This window comes from Hyperoodon ampullatus (genome assembly GCF_949752795.1).
Source record: "Hyperoodon ampullatus genome assembly, chromosome: 3".
NCBI classification, from domain to species: Eukaryota; Metazoa; Chordata; class Mammalia; order Artiodactyla; family Ziphiidae; genus Hyperoodon; species Hyperoodon ampullatus.
The window spans coordinates 103,031,497-103,058,559 of record NC_136916.1 but is presented as its reverse complement, the minus strand read 5'-3'; the positions used below and the strand labels follow the sequence as shown (position 1 = coordinate 103,058,559).

The 27,063-nt window shown below is 42.4% G+C and overlaps 1 protein-coding gene across 3 annotated transcripts in view; it reads right to left on the bottom strand.

Moving 5' to 3' along the window:
• Positions 1 to 27,063, bottom strand: part of RYR3 (ryanodine receptor 3) — a gene marked incomplete at both ends in the record, with an annotated part of 580,399 nt that overhangs the window by 278,170 nt on the left and 275,166 nt on the right. For all 3 annotated transcript variants that reach the window (XM_079701083.1, XM_079701082.1, XM_079701084.1), the window contains 5 exons: positions 9,573 to 9,729; positions 11,918 to 11,992; positions 17,653 to 17,746; positions 20,837 to 20,936; positions 21,855 to 21,967. In XM_079701083.1, coding sequence (XP_079557209.1) covers positions 9,573 to 9,729; positions 11,918 to 11,992; positions 17,653 to 17,746; positions 20,837 to 20,936; positions 21,855 to 21,967 — 539 coding nt within the window. The remainder of the gene's footprint in view (positions 1 to 9,572; positions 9,730 to 11,917; positions 11,993 to 17,652; positions 17,747 to 20,836; positions 20,937 to 21,854; positions 21,968 to 27,063) is intronic.

The following is a 27,063-nucleotide window of genomic DNA, read 5'->3' as shown; positions in this document are numbered from 1 at the left end:
AAACAGACTCTTGGAGCAGGTCAGGAGCTAGTCCCATGCAGCAACTGTTGTATTAGTTTTTTATGGCCTCCTCAGTTGTGTGTTACAGTCAATGGGTTTCATTCTTCAATTGCCACTGTTTCACGAAACTTACTGTCTAGTATGGAAAAAGGAGTTGCTTGTGCACCAGGTGTCCACTTGGTGATTACCTGAGGTGCCTGTCACAGAGTGACTCAGGAAGTGGCCTGGTAACTCTGTCTCCTCCTCATCAATCAGGGCCTCTGTACGGTTCTACCCTATTTCCATTTCTTCTCTACATCTTGTGTTTTAAATTGCTCATTTGTAAAACCATTAGCTAGGTGGCATTTTGCATTTTTACATAATAAAAATGTAGCACACTGTTCCCTCCGCTGTGCCAACTTTACTGTCATTCTTAATGATGGAACAACAGGAGCACATGCACTAAGCTCTTCCCATGTGTAAGGCAGTGCTCTAAGTTCCTTACATACACTAACTCTTCATAACGGCCTCTGATGTAGCTACAAATATTATCCTAGTTTTACAGAGGAGAAAATGAAGGTACAGAGAAACAAGTAATTTGTCCAAGGTCATTTAAGAAGTAGTGAAAGAGCCAAGATTTAAATCAGGAAGTCCAACTCCAGAGACTGTGCTCCTCCCATGGCCCCAAACTCCTACTCACCCTTCAATACCCTGCTCAGGTGTCACCTTCTCTGTGAAGGCAGTTAGTCTCTCCTGCTGTATTTCCCCAGCACAGTCTCATCCCTCTATTGAGTACTTAGCACATCACAACGTAAATGTGCTTGTTTAAATGATACTTTCCTTTTGCCAGGTTATAAGAGAATGAAGGGCATGGGCCAGATGACAATTAATTTTGGATTCCTAATACAGAGAATTATCAATTACTTAACAAACATAAACTGAAGGGACAAATATATATAGCTGAGTAATTTTTTTCCTTCAAATATATATATGTTTTTTTCATTTCAGCTCTTATTTCTTTCCTTCAAATCTTCATAAAAGCAAAATTAGTTATTTTGCACACATTTAAGGATCATTTTGAGCAATGTTAATATATTGCAGGAACATTCTTATTTTAAATATATGTTGAAACACTGGCTGGATTGTTAAATATGACTTATTTCTCAAAATGAACATTTGCAAAGGAACTTATTGCTGATTTTATAACAAAAGTCAGTGGGAAAATAGAATTTGATATTTTAGGATTCTTAATAGGCAAGTGGTCAAAAATGCATTTATTCTATAAAACAATGTATATTTGATTTTCATTTCAAAAACATCCAGAGTTCTATAGACACTCAAGCCAGTAGACGGATTTAAAATACACCAAAGTTTTCATCTCTAGCCTGCTCTCTAACCATAGGCAATGAAGCAAAATAAAAATATTACACACTACAGCTGTTAAATATGAATAATTACACTGATTACCAAGAGCTCATAGTTAAAATAGCACATATTCCCCAATGATCAGTGACTATGGTCATTTCACTTGTTTTATCACTCTTCATTGATTTAAATATGACTTTGCCAAAAATAAAATAAATACTAGGATTTGTTTTTAGAGTCTCTGAAATAAATGGATCCTTACTGTTTACAGACGATGGTGTCTTTGCTTTTAAATAAATGGCATCAACTCCCAAGTTCTATGGCTGGCACTACAGGGGCTGCTTGTAATTCAAAAGAAAGACAGAAGCAATAACAACAAAAACTAAAACATACAGACAAACCGACACTAAAGCCAACTCTACTAAACAACGATGACACAGCTTAAAGAAGTGAATCACGAGATAGAGAAGGTGGATTTGGCTGACCACAGGTGGGTGAGCTCCTTTTGACTTAAGCCATGAACTAATGCTCCCCTCTCTGTCTTCACTTGAACATGGCCCCAGATGTATTTACTCTACTGCTAGAAATGGAACCTTCCTATACGATAGGGCTATTTCAGTCACTCCCTTTCAATAACTCCCCAATTCCCACAGAACACAATTCTCACTTCTAAAGTTCTTGTATACCACATGCTTTAACCAAACTGGACTACGTCTCTGTGTCATATCAAGTGTTCCCTCCCTCAGGGCGTTTACTGACATTACACTTCCTGCTTGGAATGCCCCTACTTCATCTCTGTATCTTTTCATCTTATCCATCAAGCCTTTTGCAGATCCACCTGTGCATTTTCTCTGATCTTGTGGCACCTACCTTCCCCTGTCTCAAGGCTCTTTACCATCATCTGCAATATGAATCCTTTGCTGGTACACTTCCTGTCCCGTCTCCAAGGGCAAGACTGAGATTTGTTTGTTTTTACATTTCACACAATGCTCTGCCTAGGTTGCAAACAATTTGTTTTTGTTTTATTGGTCTGTGGGCACCAATTTATCTGTTTACCTGAATCAACCTCCCCTACGTTAGATCATGAGTGGATTCCAAGAAGAAACAGGTTACTTGGCCTAATAAGGGGTTGAAGGGTAATAATAATCATTACCCCTTGTCTCCACTGAGAGTTTATAAGGAAATGGTTGCGACCACATCATAATTGTCACATAAATATGTATTTAGTTTAGATGATAAGCTGCTGCTCTCCAGATTGATTTAAAATTTCTAGAAGGACACGAAAGGGAACTGGAACTACTATTCATTTAGTGCCTACTTTGAGTGAAGTATTTTGCCAGGGGCTTTACAATGACAACACCAACATGTGAATTTACCAAAGACCTACACAGTGATGTATATTACACATGACACTTTAAAAACATTTTATCTAAACCTTTCAATGGCCCTGCTGTTTTTATTTCTCTTACTTTATAGATGATAAAACTGAGGCTTGCAGAGTTGGAGAAATTTGCTCAAAGCCCTGTAGCTAGTAAGCAATGAAAGAGAATCCAAAGACAAGTGTAATTCCAAAGCCCATTTGTCATTTGAACATAATTTCTTGAATGGTAACTATCAGTACAGTTAAATATTGACTGTATTAATATTTATGTGTTTGAATGCTGTTATAAAGAAGAAGTGGAAAATATATGTTATCATTTTGTGAAAAAAATGGCTCTGGGTTCTAAAGTATAAACTTCAGGAGTCATACATACAAACCACTAATGACAACAAGGTGATATGGTTTATATTCAAGGTGCAACTGGAATTTGAAAGAGAGAACAACTCACTCTGCCTGGGGAGTTTGGGATGATTTTATACCAATTGCCACTTTATATGAGCTTGGCTAGGAGAAAGAGGAGAGACGGGGAATACGGAAGGGGTCGACATTCTAGTAAGATGGGTATAGTGTGGCAAGGGGGTGGTGACGTCCAGAAAGGGACCTGAACGACAAGGACTCTGACTTTATCCTATAGGTGCATGTTTCTCAAACTCACACTGTTCACAGACTTTCTGTGGGAAGAGGACTTTGGACAGTACTGTATCTTCTTCCAGGAGTCAAAGGGAACATTAGGGTAGTATAAAATGGACTCTTATGAGAATAGCAAAAAGAAATAAAAACCTATTCAACTCTGTTTAACGTAGCATTTTACTTAAAAAAAATTTTTTTTTAATAGAATTATTGTCTGGAACATCTCTTGGAAAAAGCTAGCATAGGTAATGGGAATCCACTGAGAATTTTAAGTGAGGGATAACACAAGGGTTGCATCTTAGAACAATTGTTCCAGCAGCAATGTGAATGACGTATTGAAAAGAAACAAAGGCAAAGAGATGGATGAGTTTTAGCTATGGTATTAGAAATCTAGCCCGATACCTGGCACAGAGTAGGTCCTAATTCGTATTTATTATTAGAGTGAAATTTGCTGCATTTGATATATTGAAGCCACCTACATTCACAGAGGACAAAAAAGTACCTTTCCAAAAGACAGGAAACAATCAAAAAAGATTCAGAGGAAAAGGAGATATGGGAAGATGGGCCCCATTCATGGATGCTGGGGGTCAGCCATCAACAAAGTGCTGGTGAGACCATTCCTTCCTAAACGTCGCAGGAGAAACCTTGAGAAATCACCTTTAGGTTCACTTCTCCACCAATATAGTCCCCTTCTGAATTTCTGATCTCAAATGGGAGGTCTTAGAATGGCCTTAAAAAAATTGCACGCTGCAGGATACTGCAAGGAGCCTGGCTGGCCCCAGGGCTGGCTGCAGAGCCTCTGCTGGGTGGGAAGCCAATGACAGATCCTCTGCCATTTCCAGCACGCTAGGGGAGCAGGCCTGTCTGGCTTGTTAGGGAAGGTGCATTTTGTGAGCAGGGGTCACTGTGCTGGGCTCTTTCCTCTGTCTTTCTCATCAATCCCTCCCTACACGATCACCTTCAAGTAGGCAGCACTCCTGCCATTTCATGGATAAGGAAACACTCTCTTAGGTCATCTTCCTGGTCTCATTTAATCCTCATAACAATCCTTCAGGACATACTTCTTCACTCTCGTGTTTTACAAGAAGAGACAGGAAGACTGAACAGCATACGGCAGAGCCAGGATTCAAACCCAGGTTTCCTCCACTTCAAAGCCCAGGGCGCTCCTTGACCGCCTCTCTATCTGGTCCACTTTGAACAATCAAGTCTTGGGGAAACTGTCGAGTTAAATTTTTTTTTTTTTTTTTTTTTGCGGAACGCGGGCCTCTCACTGCTGTGGCCTCTCCCGTTGCGGAGCACAGGCTCCAGACGCGCAGGCTCAGCGGCCATAGCTCACGGGCCCAGCCGCTCCGCGGCATGTGGGATCTTCCCGGACCGGGGCACGAACCCGTGTCCCCTGCATTGGCAGGCGGACTCTCAACCACTGCGCCACCAGGGAAGCCCTGTCGAGTTAAATTTTAAAAATGCTTTGTAGATTCCATTTAAAATGAAACTGCAGGAGGTGGTGCTGTCTTGGGATGATTGAATCTCAAGGTCCATGTTTTCTTCTTTCCCCTTTCCCTCCTTTCCTCCATACCCTCTCTTTCCCCAGCTGAGAACTTGGTGAGGAAATGGACAGAGCAAGCAAGGAGACAGGCACCAACAGAACGACTTCAGTGCTTGCGATTTCACAGAGGGATGCTGTGAGCCCCGCTGCCCTCTTGTTTCGGGCGGGGCCGCTGAGGTTAAAATGCTCAAGAGGATCCCGTCTACAGGGATGCTTCCCACTCAGCAGAGAGCGCAGTGGGCAGTTTTTAAAGGGGAAGTCACGTTTGGCCAAGAACACAGATCTTAACATACAGTAGATATTTGATAAATGTTGACTGAATTGAATGTTTTTATACACTGAGGAAAAATTTCCTCCAACGGAGAACAGTGATAGCTGTCTGCCTTTATGTAACAAAGGAGGCAAAATCTGAAACTATCTCAATCATTCAAAACTTATGGTAGAGTCATTAAAAGTAGCCATAAAATAAATGGCTTCATATAATAAGGTTTGCTTTAACATTATTAATTCACCCTTCCCTGAAAGGAACTGAGTGTTATAAACTGACACGGAGACATGACATCTAAATAGACGGTCTTGCTGTGCCAGAGTAAATATTAAATCGCATTACCCGACAATCCTTGGGGAATGGCCTTGCAATGTCAACGGGAAAATGATGTGAAATCAAGTTCACAGAAATTTGACTTCGATGTTCAAATGAACGAATCTCTCTCCTTAAGTGTTTATGGGGGTTGCATTATGATCGAAAATGATTACACAATGATGAGAAAATCTATGAAGAGGATGGAGGTTAAAATGGAATGGATTTCACTCTGTATGAGCCTATGACCACATTTACGTATCCCTTCAGCAAGCAACGTTCAAACTTACTACATGCTACACACTGTGTGGGGTGCAGAGGTACAGAAAAGGCTGGGGGCACATGTGCTCCTTGTCATCCAGGAGCTCCCTGTCGAGTGAGTGGTGACTGTAACGGAATCGTGAACAGGGCCCTGCTGGAGGGCAGGGGAAGGGCCTTCTTCCTGTGAGGGGCACTTGAGATTTGTCTGAAAGATGCGGAGGAGTTCGCTGATGACGGTAGGTGGAGGGTTAAAAGGGTACAGGTTTCGCAATGAGAAAAGATAACATGTTCAAAGACTATACGTATTTCGTATGATAGAGCTCAAGGCAAGCGTGAGCTGGTGGCCAGAGATACCATGGAAGGGCAGGCAGGGGTCAGCCCTTAAAGCATCTTTTATGACAGACTTCAAATGAGCTGCAACTAGATTAAGAATTTTGTTTAAGGTTCCCCAGAGGGTAGATGGGAGTCAAGGCCAGATCTAGGTGACTTGGAAGCCATGTTCTATCTTACACACTACCCCTTCCAGATTAAGGGAATAGGTGCGATGCTGTGATTCACAGCCCTCAATACTTCCCAGGCCTCCAGTTTGATTTGGATCCCCCTGCTGAAGGAGAGGAATGCAAGCTCTGACCAACATCCCATTCTGCTCATTCACATAGTTTGCTCAGAGACCACAGTTTTGATTCCATCTGAGCCAGGCCAGGTCAATGACTGCGGCCGATGCTCGGACTTGACCCCCAACCCAGTAAGGTTCAGTCACGCCCCCATCCTGTTGTGCGGGCACAAGATTCACAGGGGTACCTGCCATCTTCCTCGTAAGGACAGTTTACTGAGGATATGAACACACACCTTCAGCTGTCCTAGGGCCCCGGGTTGTGCAGTCATAGCTGTCACGGGCTCATGCAGCCTGACAGGAAATGTGGGGTGGGAAGCCCATGACTGCCGGTGACTCAGAGCCCAGCGTCCTCCCAGAGCACAGGAGCCTAAACAGTGCTCCTTCCGGGAGTCTCTTCTCCCGTTCTCCAGATTCTCCAGCATACAGAGAAGATCAGACAAATAGCCCCACTCAACCCCATTCACTGAGGCACAAAGAACACACTATCTCCCCCTCTCAACCTTCCCACTGAGTCCCCCCAAACCCTGTGCCACCACCCAGATCCTGACACGCTATTTCAGACCCCTGTCTGCCGTCTGCTCCATCACCTAACACCTGGTACAGGCGAGAGCTGGCAGGACAACTCAGAGCCTTCCCACTGTTGAAAAACAGAGCCACAAATTTCTCTGCTGGGGAACACTATTCCCCATTAAGGGAAGCACAGTGGAGCGTGTATTTAAGGAAAAGAGCCTGCACCAAGTAAGGTGAAAGTACATTTACTAAGGAGGAGTCTGGAGGCCCAGAGAAATCAAGGCATCTCTAGAGTTCTTCCCCAGGAGCTCTTTGGATCATGGATGGCAGAACTACATGTTCCCACATGTTCTTCCTTCCTGTGCAGCTTCACAGTTAAGATGCCCAATGCCCTGTCCACACAATGTCCCAAGGAAGCTCCGATCTCCTGGGGGATGCAGCCTTATCTTGGCCTGACACGGAGATTAGGTCACTTTAATTTCAGTTCCTTTCAAGTTAAAATGAAGGTAGCTGGACTGAACACTGCTGCACTGAGAGTTATTTAAACCTCCAACATTGTGACGCCAATGAAATGCAACCGCATTGCCAAGCGCACAGGACAATGTGACTCACGGGTGACTTTTCATCCAGCGCTGCTATGCTGGCAGCCCCCTGATACCATGATGCCTTTTAGCCATCAGCTGCTGGCCTCCCTGTGCATGGAAATGGGGGGACTTGCAGAGATAAGGAATGAGCTTTTGGAGGGTAAAATGTGCTCACAGGCTGGAAGTGGTGCCGAGTAGAAGGAATGTTATGAGGACTCTCCATGGTACTCTGAGCTTTTCTGGCTTCCTGCAGAGGCCCCAACACAGGGCTGAGCCATGTTCCACGAGGCTAAGCCAAGAAAGGAATGGAATGGAAGAGTCCCCTTGGAACAGGATCCTGCCAGCTGCCTGGAAGACCACCTGATTCTTCTGCTGTCACAAGAGAAGGCTCTTTCTGCAGTGGTAAAGACCTCAGTGTCAGGGTTTGTCCCAGGGCTGAGGAAACTGGGGTAGAACGCTCAAATAAGGGACAAGCCAAGCTGGCATCTTAGAAAGGTATTTACATGGTCACCAGCTATGATGAGTCACTTGTTATTTTCCACCCCTCCTGACCCTCCCACACCTGCTCTCCCCCCACACTTCATGTCCAAGTTGTCTCGTAGGGAAGAATGGGATCTTGCTCATCTCTGCTCTTAGGACTTTTCTGTCGCTTTGTTTCACTGCTCCTTTTAGCCAGTTGCAATGTCCTAACACACTTCCTGGAGGCCAGAATGTTTTACTCCATGGTCATAAACTTGAATTTTAAATCCTTCTTGTGTTGAGAATCTTAACGAAAACATAAGCGAGGGTAACATGAAGGAGATGAGCTCCGAAAACCAGAATGAAGTCAAGGAGGTAACGTGACATTGGAAGAGAAGCAGACAGAAGGAGACGCTTGAATGGAATTTATGGCAGGAAGCTCTCATTTCTTAAGGTTTGAACCATGGGTGTAGGAAAAGCCTAACTCTGCTACAGGGCAACTAGGGGAGAAAAATCTCTGTGCCAGAGATTCTCTGCCTAAAAATACTTCAGGACCATAAAAGGAGGGAAAAAAGGAGTGTGACTCCCTGCTTCAAGGAAGACAGTGCTGAAAGACCGGCCTCTCTGATTCATTATGAAGCAGAGATGTCCCGCAGGAATGCAGCTGTCAGCTTGACACCGAGTCCTACAGGAACGGAATCATCAATAAGCCTTTACTGAAATCGTGTTGAGAACACAAATCAAGATCTATTTCTGGAAAAGAGCAAAGAAGAATGAAGGTAGAGATGAAGCTCCCAACGGAGATGCTGAGCTGTCTTCTTAGGAGGTGCCCGCTACCTGATAACTATGCATATGTTGGGCAGAGCCCTTCTCATGCTTGGCTGATCTTTCCAGAACAATCATAAAGTAAGAGAGCACCGAACTGTCTGTCAGAAGTTAGCTCAGTGTGCAATTCCGACCATCCAACTAGATCCAGCTCTGAGTTATGCAGAGTCAAAACCTGGCTGACCGTTAAAGATAGAGGTTTAAAAAAATATTTGTCTCTCCACACACCAAGTGGCAAAACTACATGTTTGGGGTTAACATAGTGACCACAGAATCCACTCTTAAAGAAGGCTGGGGATGGACAGGCCAGAGCTAAGAGATCTGGAGAGAACAGAAGACCTAGGAAAAGGAACTAGTAACTCTGTATAATATAAATAACTGCAAGACGATGTCATGTCCAGAATTAGACCTTCTCTGCATCTTTCTGAAAGAAATCACTTCCTTGATTTAAATAAATGTAGCACTGAAACTTATGCCTCCATGTTACCCTTGCTTTATGGGAGTGAAGCATATGACTTAAAAGTATTTAAAACAATTCAGAACATATTTAACAACAACAATATTTTCCATTAGCCTCTGAGCAACACTGTCCCTTCCTGTGAACATTTTTGTTTTCTAGGGCTTTCTACTTTCCTTTAAAGTTTTTCCCTCCTAAGACTTCAACCTTCAACCAAGGTAATCATTCCTCTATGAACTCAATTCAAAAGAGAACAAAGTGTTTATCGTAGGTCTAACTTCCAATTCCATTTTGTTCCAGCCTACTTTTTTTTCAGTCACCATCCCACCTGGAGGTTTCAGAGCTTTCACTTTGAGAACAAGGTCGAAGTCCACCTCACCTTTGATGCTCGGAAAGAGAAGGCTGTGGACTTGGTGTCTGATTTTCCCCGGTCTTGCAGTATAAGGCCTTGGTCCTCTGTCAAGGCCAGGTAGTGGCCTGTGGTGAGATGCCGAAGTCGGAAAGCCTGGCCCCATCTGATGTTACTGCCACTCCAACTGGGCAGATGAAACAGACAAGAAATTGCATTTACACAAAAATAAGTCTTTTTCAATATTTATCCTGTGCTTTTTCACACATGCCTTCTGGGGTTCATCCCCTGACTCCTGGCTTGCTCTAGAATTGCATGCCTGCCTACAACTCAGCATGGTGTTCTCTAAAGAACTCTCTTAAGATCACCAACAAGGAACATGGTCCTGGGGGCAGGTCAGTGGTTTAATGTAACTGGAATTCCCAAGCTTCCAATTTTTCCTTCACTCCACTGAATTGTCTTGATGTCAAAACCACAAAAAAAGAAGAAAAATAAAAGGGAAGCTTGCCTTTTTAGAGAAACTTATTTCTGGGAAAGTGAAGCATTTCCAAATGTGCCATCTCAATTCAAGCATTTTATACCACCACTAATTTGAAAAGAGATACACACCTCTATGTTCACTGCAGCATTATTTACAATAGCCAAGATATGGAAGTAACCTAACTGTCCATCAATAAAGAAAATGTGCCATATACACATATACAATGGAATACTGTTCAGCCATAAAAAAGAATGAAATTGTGCCATTTGTGACAACATGGATGGACCTTGAGGGTATTATCCTAAGTGAAATAAATCAGACTAAGACAAATACCATATGATTTCACTCATATGTGGAATCTGAAAAACAAATGAGCAAACAAAGAAAACAACATAAATTTCATAGATACAGAGAATAGACTGGCAGTAGTGAGAGGAGGCAGGTTGGGGAGGTAGGAGAAGTGAGTAAAGGGGATCAAGAGGTACAAAGTTCCATGGTCCTACATCAAAAGGCTGGCATTCAACAAAAGTCATGTTAAGTGTTAGGGTAGGAATTATTCACCAAATAATCTGTATCTAATTTATCTTTTCAGTTAGAACAAAATGTTTCAGGAATACACATATCAGCTTTTAAAATGACCCTCCTCTTGATCTAATCCTTTGGAGCCCCAAAGAATCCAAATAACATTGATAAAAGGCTTAAATTCTTCATATTTAAGACTCTGGGGAAATAAACAAAGAACCATAACTGGAACTATATATATATATACTTATTTTGATTTTTTTAAAAAGTCCTTTAAATAAGAACCAAGCCCTAATACCCTGAAAAAAAGAGTATGATACTATAAGAATTTCAACAGGCTTGAAAGAGAATATAAATACCACAAGCCAGCTAACAACCACAAGCTAACCAGGATTCTTTCAACCAGCCACCTCCAGAGCTTCTCAGTAAAAAATTTGAATGTACCTGCATGTGTATGTGTGAGAGAAGTTCTAATGTTTTCTCCTGATCTCCAGTGGATTATCTTCAGGACCCCCTGGGGGGCATATAGCGTCCCCCCTCCATTAGAGAGATTTTACTTTGAACAAGTGTTCAGGGAGAGACTGAGCAGAGAGCTAGAGGGAAAGGCAGAGAGGGAAAACCAAAAATGGCAACACTGACCCTCCTCTCACCTCGAGCAGTTTAGCTCTAACCTAACTTGTGACCCCTCCAGGCAAAATAAAGGTCCAGAGCTTAACTGGACACCCCCCCAACCTTCAGTAGTTTGATGTTTAGAGATGCCATGTTTTTACTCAAGTATCTGTATCCAAAGTCTCAGCCTCCCATTCCTTCATCCAGGTACAACTGTTTTCGACAAGTTCTGATAAATACAGTTTCCTTCACAGCTACACTTCCAGTGATGTTTTAGTCTTCCCTACCTCATGCAACTACAGCACTCTGTCATTTAAAGCTAATTTTGCACTGGAGCCAACAAGGCTACCGGGAGGAGGAAAACTTACCTGGGTTCCAGAGAATCTACTTAAGAAAATAAATGGGCGAACAGCTTTGATGGCTTTCGGTGAACATGTCTGCGCTTGCCTTTTATAACATAGCCACTGCAAGGGCAGCAGGAGCTGGGGGTTTGGTTCAAGGGAGCAGAGCTTGCTGGCTTCAGAGTCAAAACAGAGGTCTTGGAAATCGTGTGTGTGTATATGTGTGTGTGTGTGTGTGACTGCGTGCGTGCGTGTGTACATGCACTTTAAAAACAAAGTCACAGACATTTCAGAATTTAGCTCTTGGCCAAGGAACTTCTGAGAGTTTGCCAGGTGATATGGAACAATTGAAACATTTAAGACAATGGACTGTCTTGGAAAAGAAAATCCTTGAAAAGAATACCCCCCTGACACTCCATTACCTTATCCGAAGGGGTTCCACTCTCCACAGAGATCTGGCTCTCGTGCCAGCTCCCCCAGTTTCGTAGTATATCCTCCTGTGAGCAGAGTTGGAGATTAGCCCCTCTGTGCGGGATGCTGATCAGTACCGGGCAGGGAACAGCTCCCTGCAGAGGCTGCTCAGAACCCGCTGTATTTCGAAGCCCTCACAGAGTCAGCAAAAGGAGAAGCAAGAGTCAAAGGAAGGCACTACTTCCTAGTCTCTCTTATAAGGGAAAAAGGGTGCTAAAGGGGAGGGAACTGCTAGCCACATACTCATCATGGACATTCATGGACCTTCAGGTGTACAGTGGAAAAGGACTGTCTCTATTTCCACATCAGGAGTCAAAACAGCCCAGTCACATCATCAGACGAGATACCAAATGCTCCAATTCTTTCTCGTTCAGCTCGCTGATGCAGTTTCACATCTTTAGAAAATGTATTTGTACTTGTAAAACATATACGTAGTACAGTGTGAATTCATTTCCATTGTTCTAGGAAGCTGGGCACCAAGCTCTATTCTCAGTTGCTGTTGTCTCCCTTCCTGCATTAACAATCATCTTTTAATGTATTTTTAACTAAAATGTTTATTTTGCAATAACTCTAGATTTATAAAAAAAAAAGTTGCAAAGATAGTCCAGAGAGCTTCCGTATAGTCTCACTCAGTTTCCCCTACGGTTATCATCTTACATTACTATGGTACAGTTGTCAGAACTAAGAAACCAACATTGGCACATTATTACTAACTAAACTGAAGACTTTATTTGGATTTCATCAGTTTTTCTATTAATTATTTTCCTGTTCCAGGATCCCATCCTGGAGGTCGCATTGCATTTAGTTGTTATGTTTTCCCTATTTCCTTTGGTCTGTTAGAGTTTCTTAGTCTTTCCTTGTTTTTCAGGACTTTGCTAGTTTTGTTTTTGTTTTTGTTTTTTTTGCAGTACGCGGGCCTCTCACTGCTGTGGCCTCTCCCGTTGCGGAGCACAGACTCCAGACGCGCAGGTTCAGCGGCCATGGCTCACGGGTCCAGCCGCTCCGCGGCATGTGGGATCTTCCCAGACCGGGGCACGAACCTGTGTCCCCTGCATCGGCAGGCGGACTCTCAACCACTGCGCCACCAGGGAAGCCCAGGACTTTGCTAGTTTTGAGGAGTACGGGTCAGGCATTCTGTAACATGTCCCATGAATTGGGTTTGTCTGATGTTTATCTGATGATCATCAAAGTCTGATTTTTAATCCATACAATTGGGACCAACCCATCTATATCACAGATTATGAGGAATTAAATGAACTTTCTTAGTTTAAAGGTATGTCTCATGATAGTGGTCCCTGGATTGCCTGGTATACTGAATCCAGATACTTTCTGAGAATCTTGTGACCTTGGATCAACACTGATTTTTTTTTTTTTTTTTTTTTTGCGGTAGGCGGGCCTCTCACTGTTGTGGCCTCTCCCCTTGCAGAGCACAGGCTCCGGAGCACAGGCTCAGTGGCCATGGCTCACGGGCCTAGCTGCTCTGCGGCATGTGGGATCTTCCCAGACCGGGGCACGAACCCGTGTCCCCTGCATTGGCAGGCGGACTCTCAACCACTGCGCCACCAGGGAAGCCCAACACTGATCATTTAATTGCATTTAATTTCACTAATTTAAAATGCTACCTCTACTATAGAGGGTTTGTATATATCACAATCGAATTACTCAAACTCCAGAAGAATCTTGATCTAAATTTTAAGACAACAGGTAATCAATAGAGGGGAAGAGGAAATGTGTGGTAATTATTTCCTTCTCCTAAGAAGTGTTATAATTGTGAGTTGGTTACAAATATGGGCTTGGGAGTCAGGCAGACCTGAATTTGAATCTATTAGCTGTGTGACCTTGTCAAGTCCCTTCCAATCTCTGTGCATCAGTTTCCTCACCTGTAAAATGAGCTTAATAAGGGTACTTAAGTCACAGAATGGTTGTGAGCATTTAATGGTTTTTTTAAAAATAATGAATGTGGGCTTCCCTGGTAGCACAGTGGTTGAGAATCTGCCTGCTGATGCAGGGGACACGGGTTCGAGCCCTGGTCTGGGAAGGTCCCACATGCCACGGAGCAACTAGGCCTGTGAGCCACAACTACTGAGCCTGCGCGTCTGGAGCCTGTGCTCCACAACAAGAGAGGCCACCGCAATGAGAAGCCCGCGCACTGCAACGAAGAGTGGCCCCCGCTCACCGTAACTAGAGAAAGCCTGCATGCAGCAACAAAGGCCCAATGCGGCCAAAAATAGTAAGTAAATAAATTAAAATAAATAAATAAATAAAATAAAATAATGAATGTGCACAAAGATGTTCGTGGGTGTACTAAATACTATGTATTGTTGATTTTTCCAAATTTTGTTTAAATATAGATGTTTATAAATGTGCATCAAAAGCGACATTACCTGGCACAGAAATCCAATAAAACACTCCATTAACAGTGGTTACCTTTTGGTGGTGGGATTATAGAAGACATTCTAAACCTTTTTCAAATGTATGTACTATCAGGAAATATGTAATAAATATTAAGAAAGAAATCCTATGCTACTGCAGAGCTCCGACACCCCAGGTGTCTCTGTGCCAGGCCCAGAATAGTAATGATGCTGTACTGACCTAGCCCTGCAGGAAAATTTGTTGAGATTTTCACTGATGCTTCTCCATCCTCAATGAGAGCAAAAGGGGTCTCTCAGGTGGAAACGGTGGAGCAGATCACCCGAGGTCACATGACTTGAGAACTCTCTCCCTCTGACATTTAAAGAATTCTAGAAGGTTAGTCCTTCCCACCTAGGAAATGCGGGCGGTTGGCTCCACTGAATCTTGCAAGGTTACAGAGGTTGAAACAACCTGCCCCCGCTCTCTCTAAAACAATTACCCAAGGAGAGGAGGTGAGTGGGTGGGGAGCTGAGGTGCTCTGAAAGCTTGGCTGACAGCTTAGCCTTAGCTTCAGTAAGTTAAGTGACTTATTCCAGGATGCTTGACAAGCCTGAGGCAGAGCCAAGGATCAGATCTCAGAATGTTAGATTATTCTTTTGGCTTTGCACCCTGGGACGGTCAGCCTCTCTACCCAGCCTGGCTGCTCTCAGGCTTTACAAGGAATGATTTCCTCTGGAAAGTCAGCCCCATTACAGTGGAATCACTTGCATGCCTTCCTGACTCTGGGCACCGTTTTTGTGTATTCTTGATTTCCTATTCCTTTGTGCTCTCCCAAATTTCGGTATTCCTGGCTATCCTGGCCAGCTCTGAGGATTTACCTGATGACACATGACAATGATGAGGCTTATCATTCACCTCACCTAGACAGCAAATAATGCCAAAGCATCCTGTGTTGAATGAGAGACCAGTTGCTACAAAAATCCGAGTTCCAGTATAAGGAGCCACTGCTGACTCACCCCAGTCTCAACTCCTTCATAGGAATAATCTTTTTATTTTTCCTTACAAAGGAAAGGAATAGCCTTTTTATTTTTATCTGTCGAGTTCTTTTTTTCCCCCAAATACAAATTAGATCACGTGAAATCCTCAGCCAAAGGAAGGCCACCTTTGCTCTTAACTCGATGGCATGCATGCCTGCCTCAGGGGGCCCATTCTGGGAATTCCTCTCTATCTGTTTCACTCTCCCCAGCACCTTCTTTCAAATACTTGTCCAGCCTTTCTTTTGGGTCAGGATCTTTTTGAACCACTCAACAGGAGTGCCCACCAAATGACAAGCTTCTCCAAGTAGCATTGTTTCCGCCCAGATGCTTCTAATTTGGTTCTAAATTTAATGACAGGTGCATGTGTGTGTGTGGGAGGGGTAAAGGGCCATGCAAATGTTATCATTTTAATTGTTTCCAAATTCCTTTCCTTAAAAAAAGAATAGGAAAGGGAAGAGAGAACTAGTGAGTTTTGACGTGTGCCATCTTAGATGTAGCCAACTCTGCCAAACTCACTAACAAAATTTCAGTCCTGTTTCCACCTGCAAGCTTTTGCCTTACTGCAGCAGGATAAGATATTAAAGAGACAGTACGTGGGCTACTGCATAATTTCATTGTTTAAAAAAAAAGGAGGGCTTCCCTGGTGGCGCAATGGTTAAGAATCCGCCTGCCAATGCAGGGGACATGGGTTCGATCCCTGGTCCGGAAAGATCCCACATGCCGCAGAGCAACTAAGCCCGTGTGCCACACCTACTGAGCCTGCGTGTCACAACTACTGAAGCCCGTGCCCCTAGAGCCTGCGCACTGCAACAAGAGACGCCACCACAATGAGAAGCCTGAGCACTGCGACAGAGTAGCCCCCGCTCGCTGCAACTAGAGAAAGCCTGTGCACAGCAACAAAGACCCAACACAGCCAAAAGTAAATAAATGAATAAATATTTTAATAAATAAATAAATAAATAAAATTTTTAAAGAAAAAGGAAATTGCAACTGAGTAGGATCACATGACATTATTTAGTGTAGGGAATCCTTAATTCCAAGGGAAATCAGGTCAGCCTAACTTTTCTACTCAGAGTTAACTGCCAGCTGCTGGACTAGTGCCAGGAAGGCTAGACACCATTCCGGGTCACATCTGGTTCCCATGAAGGGATACACAGAGGGCAGAGCAAGTAGAAAGAGGTTGAGAACAATAAAGGATATACATTGCCAATGGATAGTTTCTAAGATGCCCAGTAACACACTCAAACACATTGCTCCTGGGGGTCCTTTAGAACATAAAATAAGGAAGGAGCCCTGGCTGGAGACTCAGCATCTCTGGGTCTCAGGCTCCCATCTGAAATCATCCAGTGTGTGACCTTTGGCAGGAGCCTGACTTAGATGATTTCTAAGCTGTGTGAATGTGATCATGTGTTTCTAACGAAGTAAAAGAAATGCAGTTAATGAGGTTCCCGTAGGCATCATGCAAAAACAAAGAATGTATTACGAGCGATCTGGGAGATCAGACTTGTTGCTGTCCTAAGTTCAGTCTAATTTACATCTGAGATTTGATTTTTTAAAATATATCAGAGGTCCATAGTTACAGAGGCCAAGCTTTTTATACTCTGTTCCTCTCTATATAAACAGAGTACTAAAGGATGCTTCAGTGTGAATTTAAGACCTAGATTAATATCTTCCATCTCCTGATTTTGAATTTTGGAAAAGCATCCTTTGAGTAGATAACTAGAGATCCAAAGAAAGCATCATCCTCAGCAGTACGCTCTACATGCTGCCCCTGGCACCATCCTCTGCTAATCCAGCTCTGGTTGGATATTGACATTTGGTTTCTCCAGTCCTGTTTGATGATAAGCAGAATGAAATCACTGAACTTCACCTTCATAGTACACAAAAGGGGGAGTAATAGAGATAATCTGCCTTTGAAGAGCCTGGTGAATAATTTATGTAAGTGCACAGACTCACTAGAGTGACTATCCTGATTTCCATCACAAAAATGGGGTCTTCAGTCTACAATTAATGCTACCAGAAACTCCTTAGATTTGGAAGCAACCACAGAAAACAAAGGGATTGAAAAGCACCATAGAATTGCTTGCCTAAGAAGCAGCATGTGTATATAGCTATTCCTGTGAGCACACTCAAGCATACTGCCTTTCCTGTTTTATAACTGCAGCCCATGACTGGAGGGAAGTTCGTCAATTAACTAACACTTAATAGAATTCATCTGTCTCCACATCCAAAAGCAAACTCTTTAGTCTGAGTCACCGGAGACAGGAGACAAGAGAAGGATGAAGCTATTGGCTTACCTGTGCTGGGAATCATTCTGGTCTGTAGATGGTATTGTCAAACACTCATCGTGACCATGGAAAAGACGTACTACATGCCCACCAAGTAGGTATCCTATAAGAGAATTATATCCTACCATGAGCTTACAGGAAGTTGAATAATGAGAACACTGTATTTAAAAAGGGTAAATTCATGCATATCTGAGTCAGTATGGAAAACACCAAGAGAAAAGCATTTGGGAAATGACAGATTCCACGACTTCAGGTAGAAAAGACAAGAAAGTCAAAACAATTCTAACATTGAAAGTTTAGACAGGGTTTAAATAGGGTTTCAGAGATGAGCAAGTCCAGTATCAAAAGGGAGGGTGAAAACAATGTGTCAATTCATATCATTAAAAGCCAAAAGGTCACCTGTAACTAATATAATGTTGTATATCAATTATGCCTCAATAAAAATAATGCAACATTTAAAAATACACACACACACAAGGCCAAAAGGAAATTTAAGCTGCTACTCTTAGGAGGATAAGGATTTTCCAGTTGTTTACGATATAAATACATCCAACACCAAGTTTCTGGATAAACTGTTACAATCTGGTTGTGTATACTTTGTGGCAAATTCCAAATCAAATTGCAGCCATGAGAAAGAAAGAAGGTGCTGGGAAGGGGGAAGCAAACTGGTATTCCGAGCTCTCTTAGGAGGAGCTACTTTTCCAATGCGTTAAATAAACACAGATCAAACCAGGACACTATTTCTACAGCACCAAGGAGAAGGCAGAATGACATTCCAGTATCTCTGAGTGGACAAGCACAGAGGCAGCTATCAAGGAGCCCTTAGCTTTCAGAATAAGGAAAGGAATCTCAATAGCCATGGAGTTCAGAGATGGATAGGAAACAATGAACTTCAAGGACTCAATGACCAGTCAGTCTTCAAATAAACTGTGAGCCTCCATTTAAACAACACAGAAACACGAGAGGGGCCCCAGTCTGAGCTTTACCTTGCATGAAGAAATGAAATTCATTATCCCTTTGAATTAAAAAATTCTCCCAGCTAGTCAGTTCTCAGGGGACAAATGGACTTAATATGTTCAATGTCTGTATCAGGATTTTGAGAAAATCACATAATTAGATCACTTTAGGGGCTGTCAAACTATTTGGGGTGTTGGAGCAAAACAGCAAGAAGGAAAAGTCATGCCAGAGTAGAAAAGGGTGTCATCAATGCATTTTATACAGGGACAGTCTGATATTCCCTGGTTCATTTTTCTTCATCCAGGGGAGGCAAGTTCTTTTTAAACTTCCCTCAAATATTTAGAAGTCATTTTATCATTTTCCTCTCTCTTATTGTACTAATATTTGCAACTGCATACTTTTTTGCATTAAAATAATTCATGATATACTGTAGGGGAATTGTTAACGGCCAATTTGTTTAGAAAATTAACCCCTTCCATGATCACATTTTTTTAAAACATTTTTATTGGAGTATAATTGCTTTACAATGTTGTGTTAGCTTCTGCTGTATAACAAAGTGAATCAGCTATACGTATACAAATATCCCTATGCCCTCCCTCTTGCGTCTCCCTCCCACCCTCCCTATCCCACCCCTCTAGGTGGTCACAAAGCCCCGAGCTGATCTCCCTGTGCTATGCGGCTGCTTCCCACTAGCTAGCTATTTTACAATTGGTAGTGTCTATATGTCAATGCTACTCGATTAAACTCTCCATTGTCTCAGGATGGTGAGGCCATGCTCCCTTTGGAGCCCACCATTTACAGTCCTCAGGCTCCTCCAATCAATATCCTACTCCACAGAGGAAACTGCCAAATGCTGAAGCATCACAGCATTTCTTAGTTGAAACATACCAGGGCAATAATCAGGAAAGGAGGGTCATAAGAAAGATCATTCACTCTCTCAAGGGCTGAAGTGGGTTTCTCATCAGTGGATGCTGAGAGAGCATTTTGCAGTCGGATGACTCAAGTGATCAGCTACCCAGGCTCTATCACAAGGGCACTCAATACTTCTAAAAGCATTGTTGTGAAGTGATTTGCAATTAATTAATCTCCACAAGCCCTCTTTTGGGACTGGGCAATAATTTTATTCCTATAGCGGAAATGAAAAAAATGAACATGGAGAAGATTCCGTCAAAACTTCCTTGGGGAAGATTTTTGAACCCAGTTCCTTGATTCCTGATAGAAAGGGAATGAATGACAGTAGATTTAGAGCGGTGGGTGAATTCTGGTGTGAAAGAAGAGAGCTAAAAACATATCCTGCTTTTGAAAGGTCTTCCATCAGTTGCCAAAAGAGTTACAAATTTGTTGTTTCCTGATTATTCAATTTAGCTATGATGCCTCCTGAAACTGGGGTATCACCTTGACAACTCTGTTTTCCCTCTATTTTCCAACATTGTGAAACAGAGAGGAACCCAAGTTTGAAACTACTAGGCTCAAGATTTAAAACAGGGTTAAAGCCTGTGATATGAGTATTTTTAAAAACCCTAATCTTGCTATAAAGTGCTAGAATGTGATGTGATAACCCTTAGGTCATTGACATTTGATTATTGTGCTCAGCTGTGATATTACCCATGAGTAAGGTAAGGCCAGTGTATTTATTATACAACTTGAAAGGTGTATTGACTTTGCCTGGCTCCAAGAAATAGGATATGTTGAACAAACTTTGATGATCTTACTTCTAAGAGAATGAGAAAATATGGAGAAAATACCATTTGTTGTTTTTAAATGGCCTTCCATAAATACAAGTAAAAACAAATAGCCAAATATCCTTTTATTATAAAGTCCTTCTCCCACCTGTATGGAGAGATGCACTGGGGAGAAATATTTTAAAAAGTCACCTTCTTGGCAAATAATGTCTTCTAAAACTGAACCTGCTAAGGTCTGTATACTTATAACCATAAATAAAAATGAAAAGTCGGTGGGAGAGGGAAGGTACGTCTCCAAGGTCCTGAATACACATAGTGCCAAAACAATAGTGAACTCGAAAGGATTGAAAAATCATGTCAGGAGTGCTCATGTAATCAGAAATCAGGACAGAAAATCATCCACACTAACATCAGAGAAAGGAATTCAGGTGAACCAAAATCACGCTGTGTACCGAGACATTCAGGCAGGAGCTGTGAAGTCGCAGAAAATGTCACTATACATAGCACAAGACAAACAGGCAGGCTGAGGGCTGAATGCACACAAAGAAGCACACCTTCTTCGATGCTACTTCCTGAGCACGTAGGATGTACATTCCAGAGTGTTTGCATAAAGGAGGCATCCACTTGTATGTTACCATTTGATATTGAGAGATGCTGCAGCAGAAACAGAAATGAGACATCCTTTAAATCACCAGGCCAGTCCTGACAGAAGCAGCTCACCTAGAATTTCAAGGATTGAATTAAACAGCCTTATTGTCATCGGGCTTTTTCTACGTAGCCTGTGGGAGATTGTTCCACCCAATCTAGAAGCAGCTTCCAAGTGGGACACTTTATTCAGGGAAGAGGAAATATTCAGCTACAGAGGTGGCAGACAAGACTTCATCCCCTCAGCTGGATCCCTGATTCAACAGGAAGTTATAAAATGTCTATTCTTGGTAGGAGAAGGGAACTCACAAGCGGGAAAACTTACTCCAGCCTTTGGTCTAGGCAAAGTAAAATCTGCTGGTAGGATTGGCGCTGAGAAGCTTAAAAACTTATCTCTGACATTTCTCTGATCTGCAAGGTATTGCCCCACCTCCACCCCCTAAGGGCTTGACTTCAACGATGCTTGCCTAGTACCATCCCCAAGTGCAAAATCTCACCTGCCTCTTCTAACCACTGTGACATCCCACACACTGAAACATGTACAATTCTCTTTCTCCCTCCAAACGTAAGTTCATGTTTTTATATCCAACCCTTTCTGGCTTGTTCTTCATTGGACAAGAGCTAAACAATGTGATAAACTGAGAGTAATGGTAACTAATGTGTTAATAGTTGGCTTTCTAAGGAAGAGCCTGGGGGCATTGAAGCCCACTTTGCTGGGAACAGTACTTTAATCTAAAAAAATAACTAACAGTTACATTCCAGGCCCCATGATAATCTGGCAGGAGAGAGAATTTAATCCCCTCTCAAGTATACTGTGTAAAGGTATCTTATCTTACTCAATCTAATGTGGTTCTGTTCTCCCTGGCCATCCATTCCTAAAAGAAACTACTCTGGAAATGAAAGATGCTTGTGTTAGGAGGTACTTACAAGGTATCTTTCGGAGGATACGCTGACAAGGATGAGGTCATCACCAATTCGAACCTTTTCTCCCTCAGACCTCTGCTTGGAAGCGGGATGTATGGTCCACCAACAGGCTTCTCCTACACAAAGGCTCCTTGAGTTAGTGACTGCTTCTTGGAAGCCAGTGTCCCTAAGTCTGTCCCTCATTCTCCTTCCTCCTGATGAGAATCCCTGAAACACGCATGCACGTGCTCACGCACACTCCAATTTCTATTTATCTATAAGCATTCCAGTTACCCCCACGTCTGCTCTTGAGTGTGTTTATCATTTTCATTTTCTCTAGAGACAGAAAGACAGTATTTGGAAAAGAGCACTGGAGGTCAGAAGCTATAGAAGCCTTTGAGTATTTTTAATACATATGGAAACATGCTCTTTGTTCACAAGCACCTACAAATCTTTAAGAAATGACTTCATTGGTCTACCAACCACTTACAGACTTTTATCTTTGCCCCACCCCTTCCCCATGAAATTCTACTAAATCATCAGTAATTCCACTAAAAAAAAAAAATCAGAGGTTTTTCAGAAGGCTTAAATCTACGAGGACTAAGACAGCAGGTGAGAAGTTAATAGCAAAGAAGAAAAATTGACATTTTGGAAAAAGAAATGTAGATAGATGCTTTTAGCCAAGAGAAAGCTACAACTCCAGCCTTTGAGTAAGAAAACGGATGAGAAGTTGATCTCAAGAAATAAGGCCATTCCTGCTACGTATTCTCCAGAAACTCTCTGGAATTGGAGGTAACAGTTCCCTGTGAAGGCAACCATAGAAGACGGGGTTGAAAACAGGAGGACTGGCTGAAGGTTTTTTTTTTTTTTTTTTTTTTTCGGTACGAGGGCCTCTCACTGTTGTGGCCTCTCCCGCTGCGGAGCACAGGCTCCGGACGCGCAGGCTCAGCGCCCATGGCTCACGGGCCCAGCCGCTGCGTGGCATGTGGGATCCTCCCGGACCGGGGCACAAACCTGTGTCCCCTGCATCAGCAGGCAGACTCTCAACCACTGCGCCACCAGGGAAGCCCTGGCTGAAGGTTTTAAGCGAACATTTAACCTTTTGCATCCCTTTCTTTATCCTGCATGCCAGGTGACTCTTCCCCCTCCACTGTACAGAAGAATAGAAGTTAAATCCATGGAATGACTTCCATGGATCAGGCACTGTCAGACAAGGAAGTAAACAGTATTGCTGAAAATGGAGAATAATTAGAATTCTTTGCCCTGATTAGTAAAACCCCAGCTCCTCTTCCTTTACCTCCATTCCTCAGCTTCCAGAATGCCAGCTGCGATGCTGAACCTCCCCCCACCCAAATGAAGATTACTCTTTAGGGAAGCCAAACTACCCAACATAAAAGATACCTGTTTGGGCATCTCCAGTGCAATGCCTAGGTCCCTGCTAGATTACCCCAAAGCGAGGCTTAAGAGATGGCAAGCCACTCACACAGTCAGGACTTCCTGTCGCATTTTACCGCCTTGATCTAAACATCAGAGGGGACAAGGATGACCTGACTGGTGAGGAAAGTCTCTAACATGAATGACGGGAACAAACCAAAAACTAGGTAAAAGGAAAAAACGAAGATTACAGACAGCTAAAGATAACTTTATGCAAATCTTAGAATTAATAATCTCAGAGCGATAAGAAAAAGTAACATTCATGAAGCAGCTATGAGAGTATCCATGAAGGATCCCTTCAAAGAAAAAGAAAATTCTTTGATCCTGAAAAAGAGAGAAAGAAACAGGAAGGTTACAGGATAAAGTTGAAAAATTCTCCCAAAATGAAGAATGAAGAAGAACAGATTAGAAACAAGACTGAAAAGAAAATTAGAAAACCAGTCTAGAGGAGTTCCAAAAAGCAAGAACAGAGAAAACAAAGGGAGGAAATTAACAAAGAGATAATATCAAAATTTTCCCAAGGCTGAAAGACAAACATTTTCAGATTGAAGAGGCCTGCAGAGTCCCTAGCACAGTGGAGAATGGACACACACACCAGGGTACACTCCTGTGACACTAAGAACAAGAAGGGTCCAGGACAAGACATAGCACTGTAGAACTGCAGACATCAGGGCAAAACAGAAGATCCAAGTAGCTCTCAGAAAATATAAACAGGTCACACACAAAAGATCAGGAATCGGAATGTAGATATCTCACAGCCAGACCAAAAGCTAGAAGAAAACCTCCAGGATGCTGAGAAAAAAATATGTCCAATGTAGAATACTCTTATGAATTATTGTAAAGCTGGAATTAAGAAACTTTCAGACAACAATTTTTCTCCCATGGATCTTTTCCGTAAAAGCTACTGGAAATGGAGTCCCCAAAACGATGTGATAAACCAATAAAAGAGAAAAACATGAGATCCAGGAAATACAGAATCTTGGAGAGAGAAAACGGGAATTTCCCGGACGACAGTGGATGTTTCTAAGAAGATGGAACTGACAGAACAGCTCTCGTGACTGAATGTAACCAGGGGAGAGTTTCTGTTCTATGGGACAGTTTAGAAATGAATGACTGGGTCACGGAAAGTAAAGCAACAAACAAGGGAATTATTAAGTACTGGAAAACTCAAAAGCAATACAGTAAAGTGAACTGACCATAGTATATCATGAGCCTCACTTGCAAATAAAAGTTACAGTTATGCCAATGTAAGCAGTTAATATTGACTTTGGTAGTTATATAAAAAATGGATGCAAATATATTGGGAGGGTGGAAAGAAGACAGGGAAGAGTGGAGACAAAGAGCTAAATTTTTATTATTCATTTAGGACGTCAAGAGATCATACCTAATTGGAAAGAATAACTAAAGAGTAGTAAACTGTATGACTCACAAACAAGTGGGGAACATACTAGAGGAGCTGAAAGTGGACGCCCCAGAGATGCAGGAATCCAGAACAGGGAGGGGTGGGGCAGGAGATGGATGTTTCCAATAAGCATAGGAGTACTATGTCTCTCTTTTAACTATGTACGGGTATTACTTTGATTTACTTTGGATAAATAAGTATGATCATTTTGATTACATTTTGATTAAACTTAAAATTTCATAACAGAAGAGGCTGGCTTCTACATCTGAAGGGGGAAATGACATGTATATATCCATTATGTGCTCTGGATCACTGAGGGGGACCAGGATGAAGGGGTCCTAAAGAGGCACACGGGAGAAGAGCATCCTTGTTCTCTTGCCCTCTCCTGGGAACAGGGTAGTGGTCTGGAGCCCAGGGACAGGGCCAATCCCCAAATCAGTAGGATGTGTACCGGCCAGGTGAAGGTCCTAAAATACCTAATAGTACATTTAGTGGGGATTTTTTTTTCCAATTCTAAACTAATTCTAAAGCTATGTCTAAAACCAAAACACCAACAAACAACTTTTAAAAGGAGAAAAGAAAGAACCCAATAAGCAAAATCAAGGGCAAAATGGTCACCAGTTCTGTTAGGTCAGTCAAATCATTTATTACCCGCTGTGCAGGGGGAACAGTTTCCAGAAATGTTCAAGAAACTGCTTCCAAACTTCTACTCACATTCTCCTAGAGATTCAACGCAACTATTTGTTTTCAACTCAGAAGAGGTTTCTGAGCCAAAAGTGCATTCACAGAATGACCTGGGTAAAAAACAATGCTTTTCTGTTGGATCCTGAGTGACTCTCCTCCTGAAGAGAGAAGACCCACTCCAGGCCATACTGAACCGTATCTGAGCTGCATGAGTGCTCTCTTCCTCCCCAGCAAACAGCAAGCTGGTCTTCTTCAAGGAGGATATGAAATGGGTTGGGGGTGAGGGAGGTAAATAAATTATTTTAGGCTCTAGGTTTTCATGAACACCTGGCCAACACTTTCGCCTCTTTCTGCCAAAGTCAGCTTGTGATCAGCCACCTTGAACTTGGGTTGGTGCATGTGTTTCCTTAATCTGTCAGCAGAATTCACACCGAGTCTGATTTTAGGAATTTAGAAAAAAAGTGCTAGAAAAAGTAGTATTCTCGGCTGCTATTTCCCTCTATTTTTATTGGAGGCTCTAATAATTTTTAAAAAATAGGTTTCCTGAACACATGACTAGAAAGTGGTTATTTCTCAAATTTCTTCCCAATTCTCAAAAAGTCTGAAGTCATTTTACTGGTATAAATAGAATGACCATATATGACTTTTCCGATTATGTGCTCTAAGACTGACAGCTGGTTTATATTTAGAGGTCAACTTACACTCAGAGTGTGTGGCACTTCTCTCATTTTGTAATTTTCAGCAAAGGTTGACAACACCTTAGAGGAAATTATATTTTAAGAATAACACTTTAGCTGAAAACAAAGCAATCTCAAATCAAATTCAAATATAATCTGATTTCAGGAAGAAAAAAAAAACCCTAAAGAGGCAGGCTCACTCTTCTGCTCTGTACAAAAAGGAGGAGAGGGAGGGGCTCTCATCAGGCGTTCTGGATGTGACTGTGCATGATGCAGAAACTGCAAATGCACATGGGTTAAACTCTAGATTTTTTTTCTAGATATCTGTAAAATCAGACAATCTGGATCATCCCCTCCTGAACTGACGTAGTTTTAGCAAAACCACATGGACTTTGTCCTTGTTTGACTACCCAACAATGGAACTCCCTTCCTATTTGGGGGAAAATGTCATGATATTAAAGACTGAGACTTTAAGTGAGACTCTTCCTGCAGTGTGACCTGGGCTGTTTGCTCTTCCCTTGCCTTTGTTTCTGCCCATTTTCTAAGGCCGGGGCTCAGCTTCAGAGCAGGTCTACACAATATCCTTCCAGTAAACTCTCATTCTGCTTGAGTTAATGGAATTAGTTTCTGCTGTTTGCAACCAAGAATCCTGATTGGTCCATAAGCCCAACCTCTAAATAGAGCAGAAATTATGTATGTAATGCCCTTGGCAGATAGATTGCCCATGAATATTTCCAGCCACAGGGAACATCCTCCTTCCTGAGGCCAGCTGCTCCTCTACTGGATACTTGCAGATATTACAAAATGGTTTCCTTCATTGAGATGAAATGGGCCTCTTTTCAACTTCTATCCATTGCTCCACTGGTCTTTGGAATAACCCACAGCAAGTCAGCCCCTTCTTTGATACTATAACTAGAAATATTTGTTGACAATTATCTTAGTCCTCTGTTCTTCATTTCTGGTGTCCAGAGAGAACCTGCATCTTCCTGGTCACCACCTTTCTTAGGATCTATCACTTGACTGTCATTATTTTTGA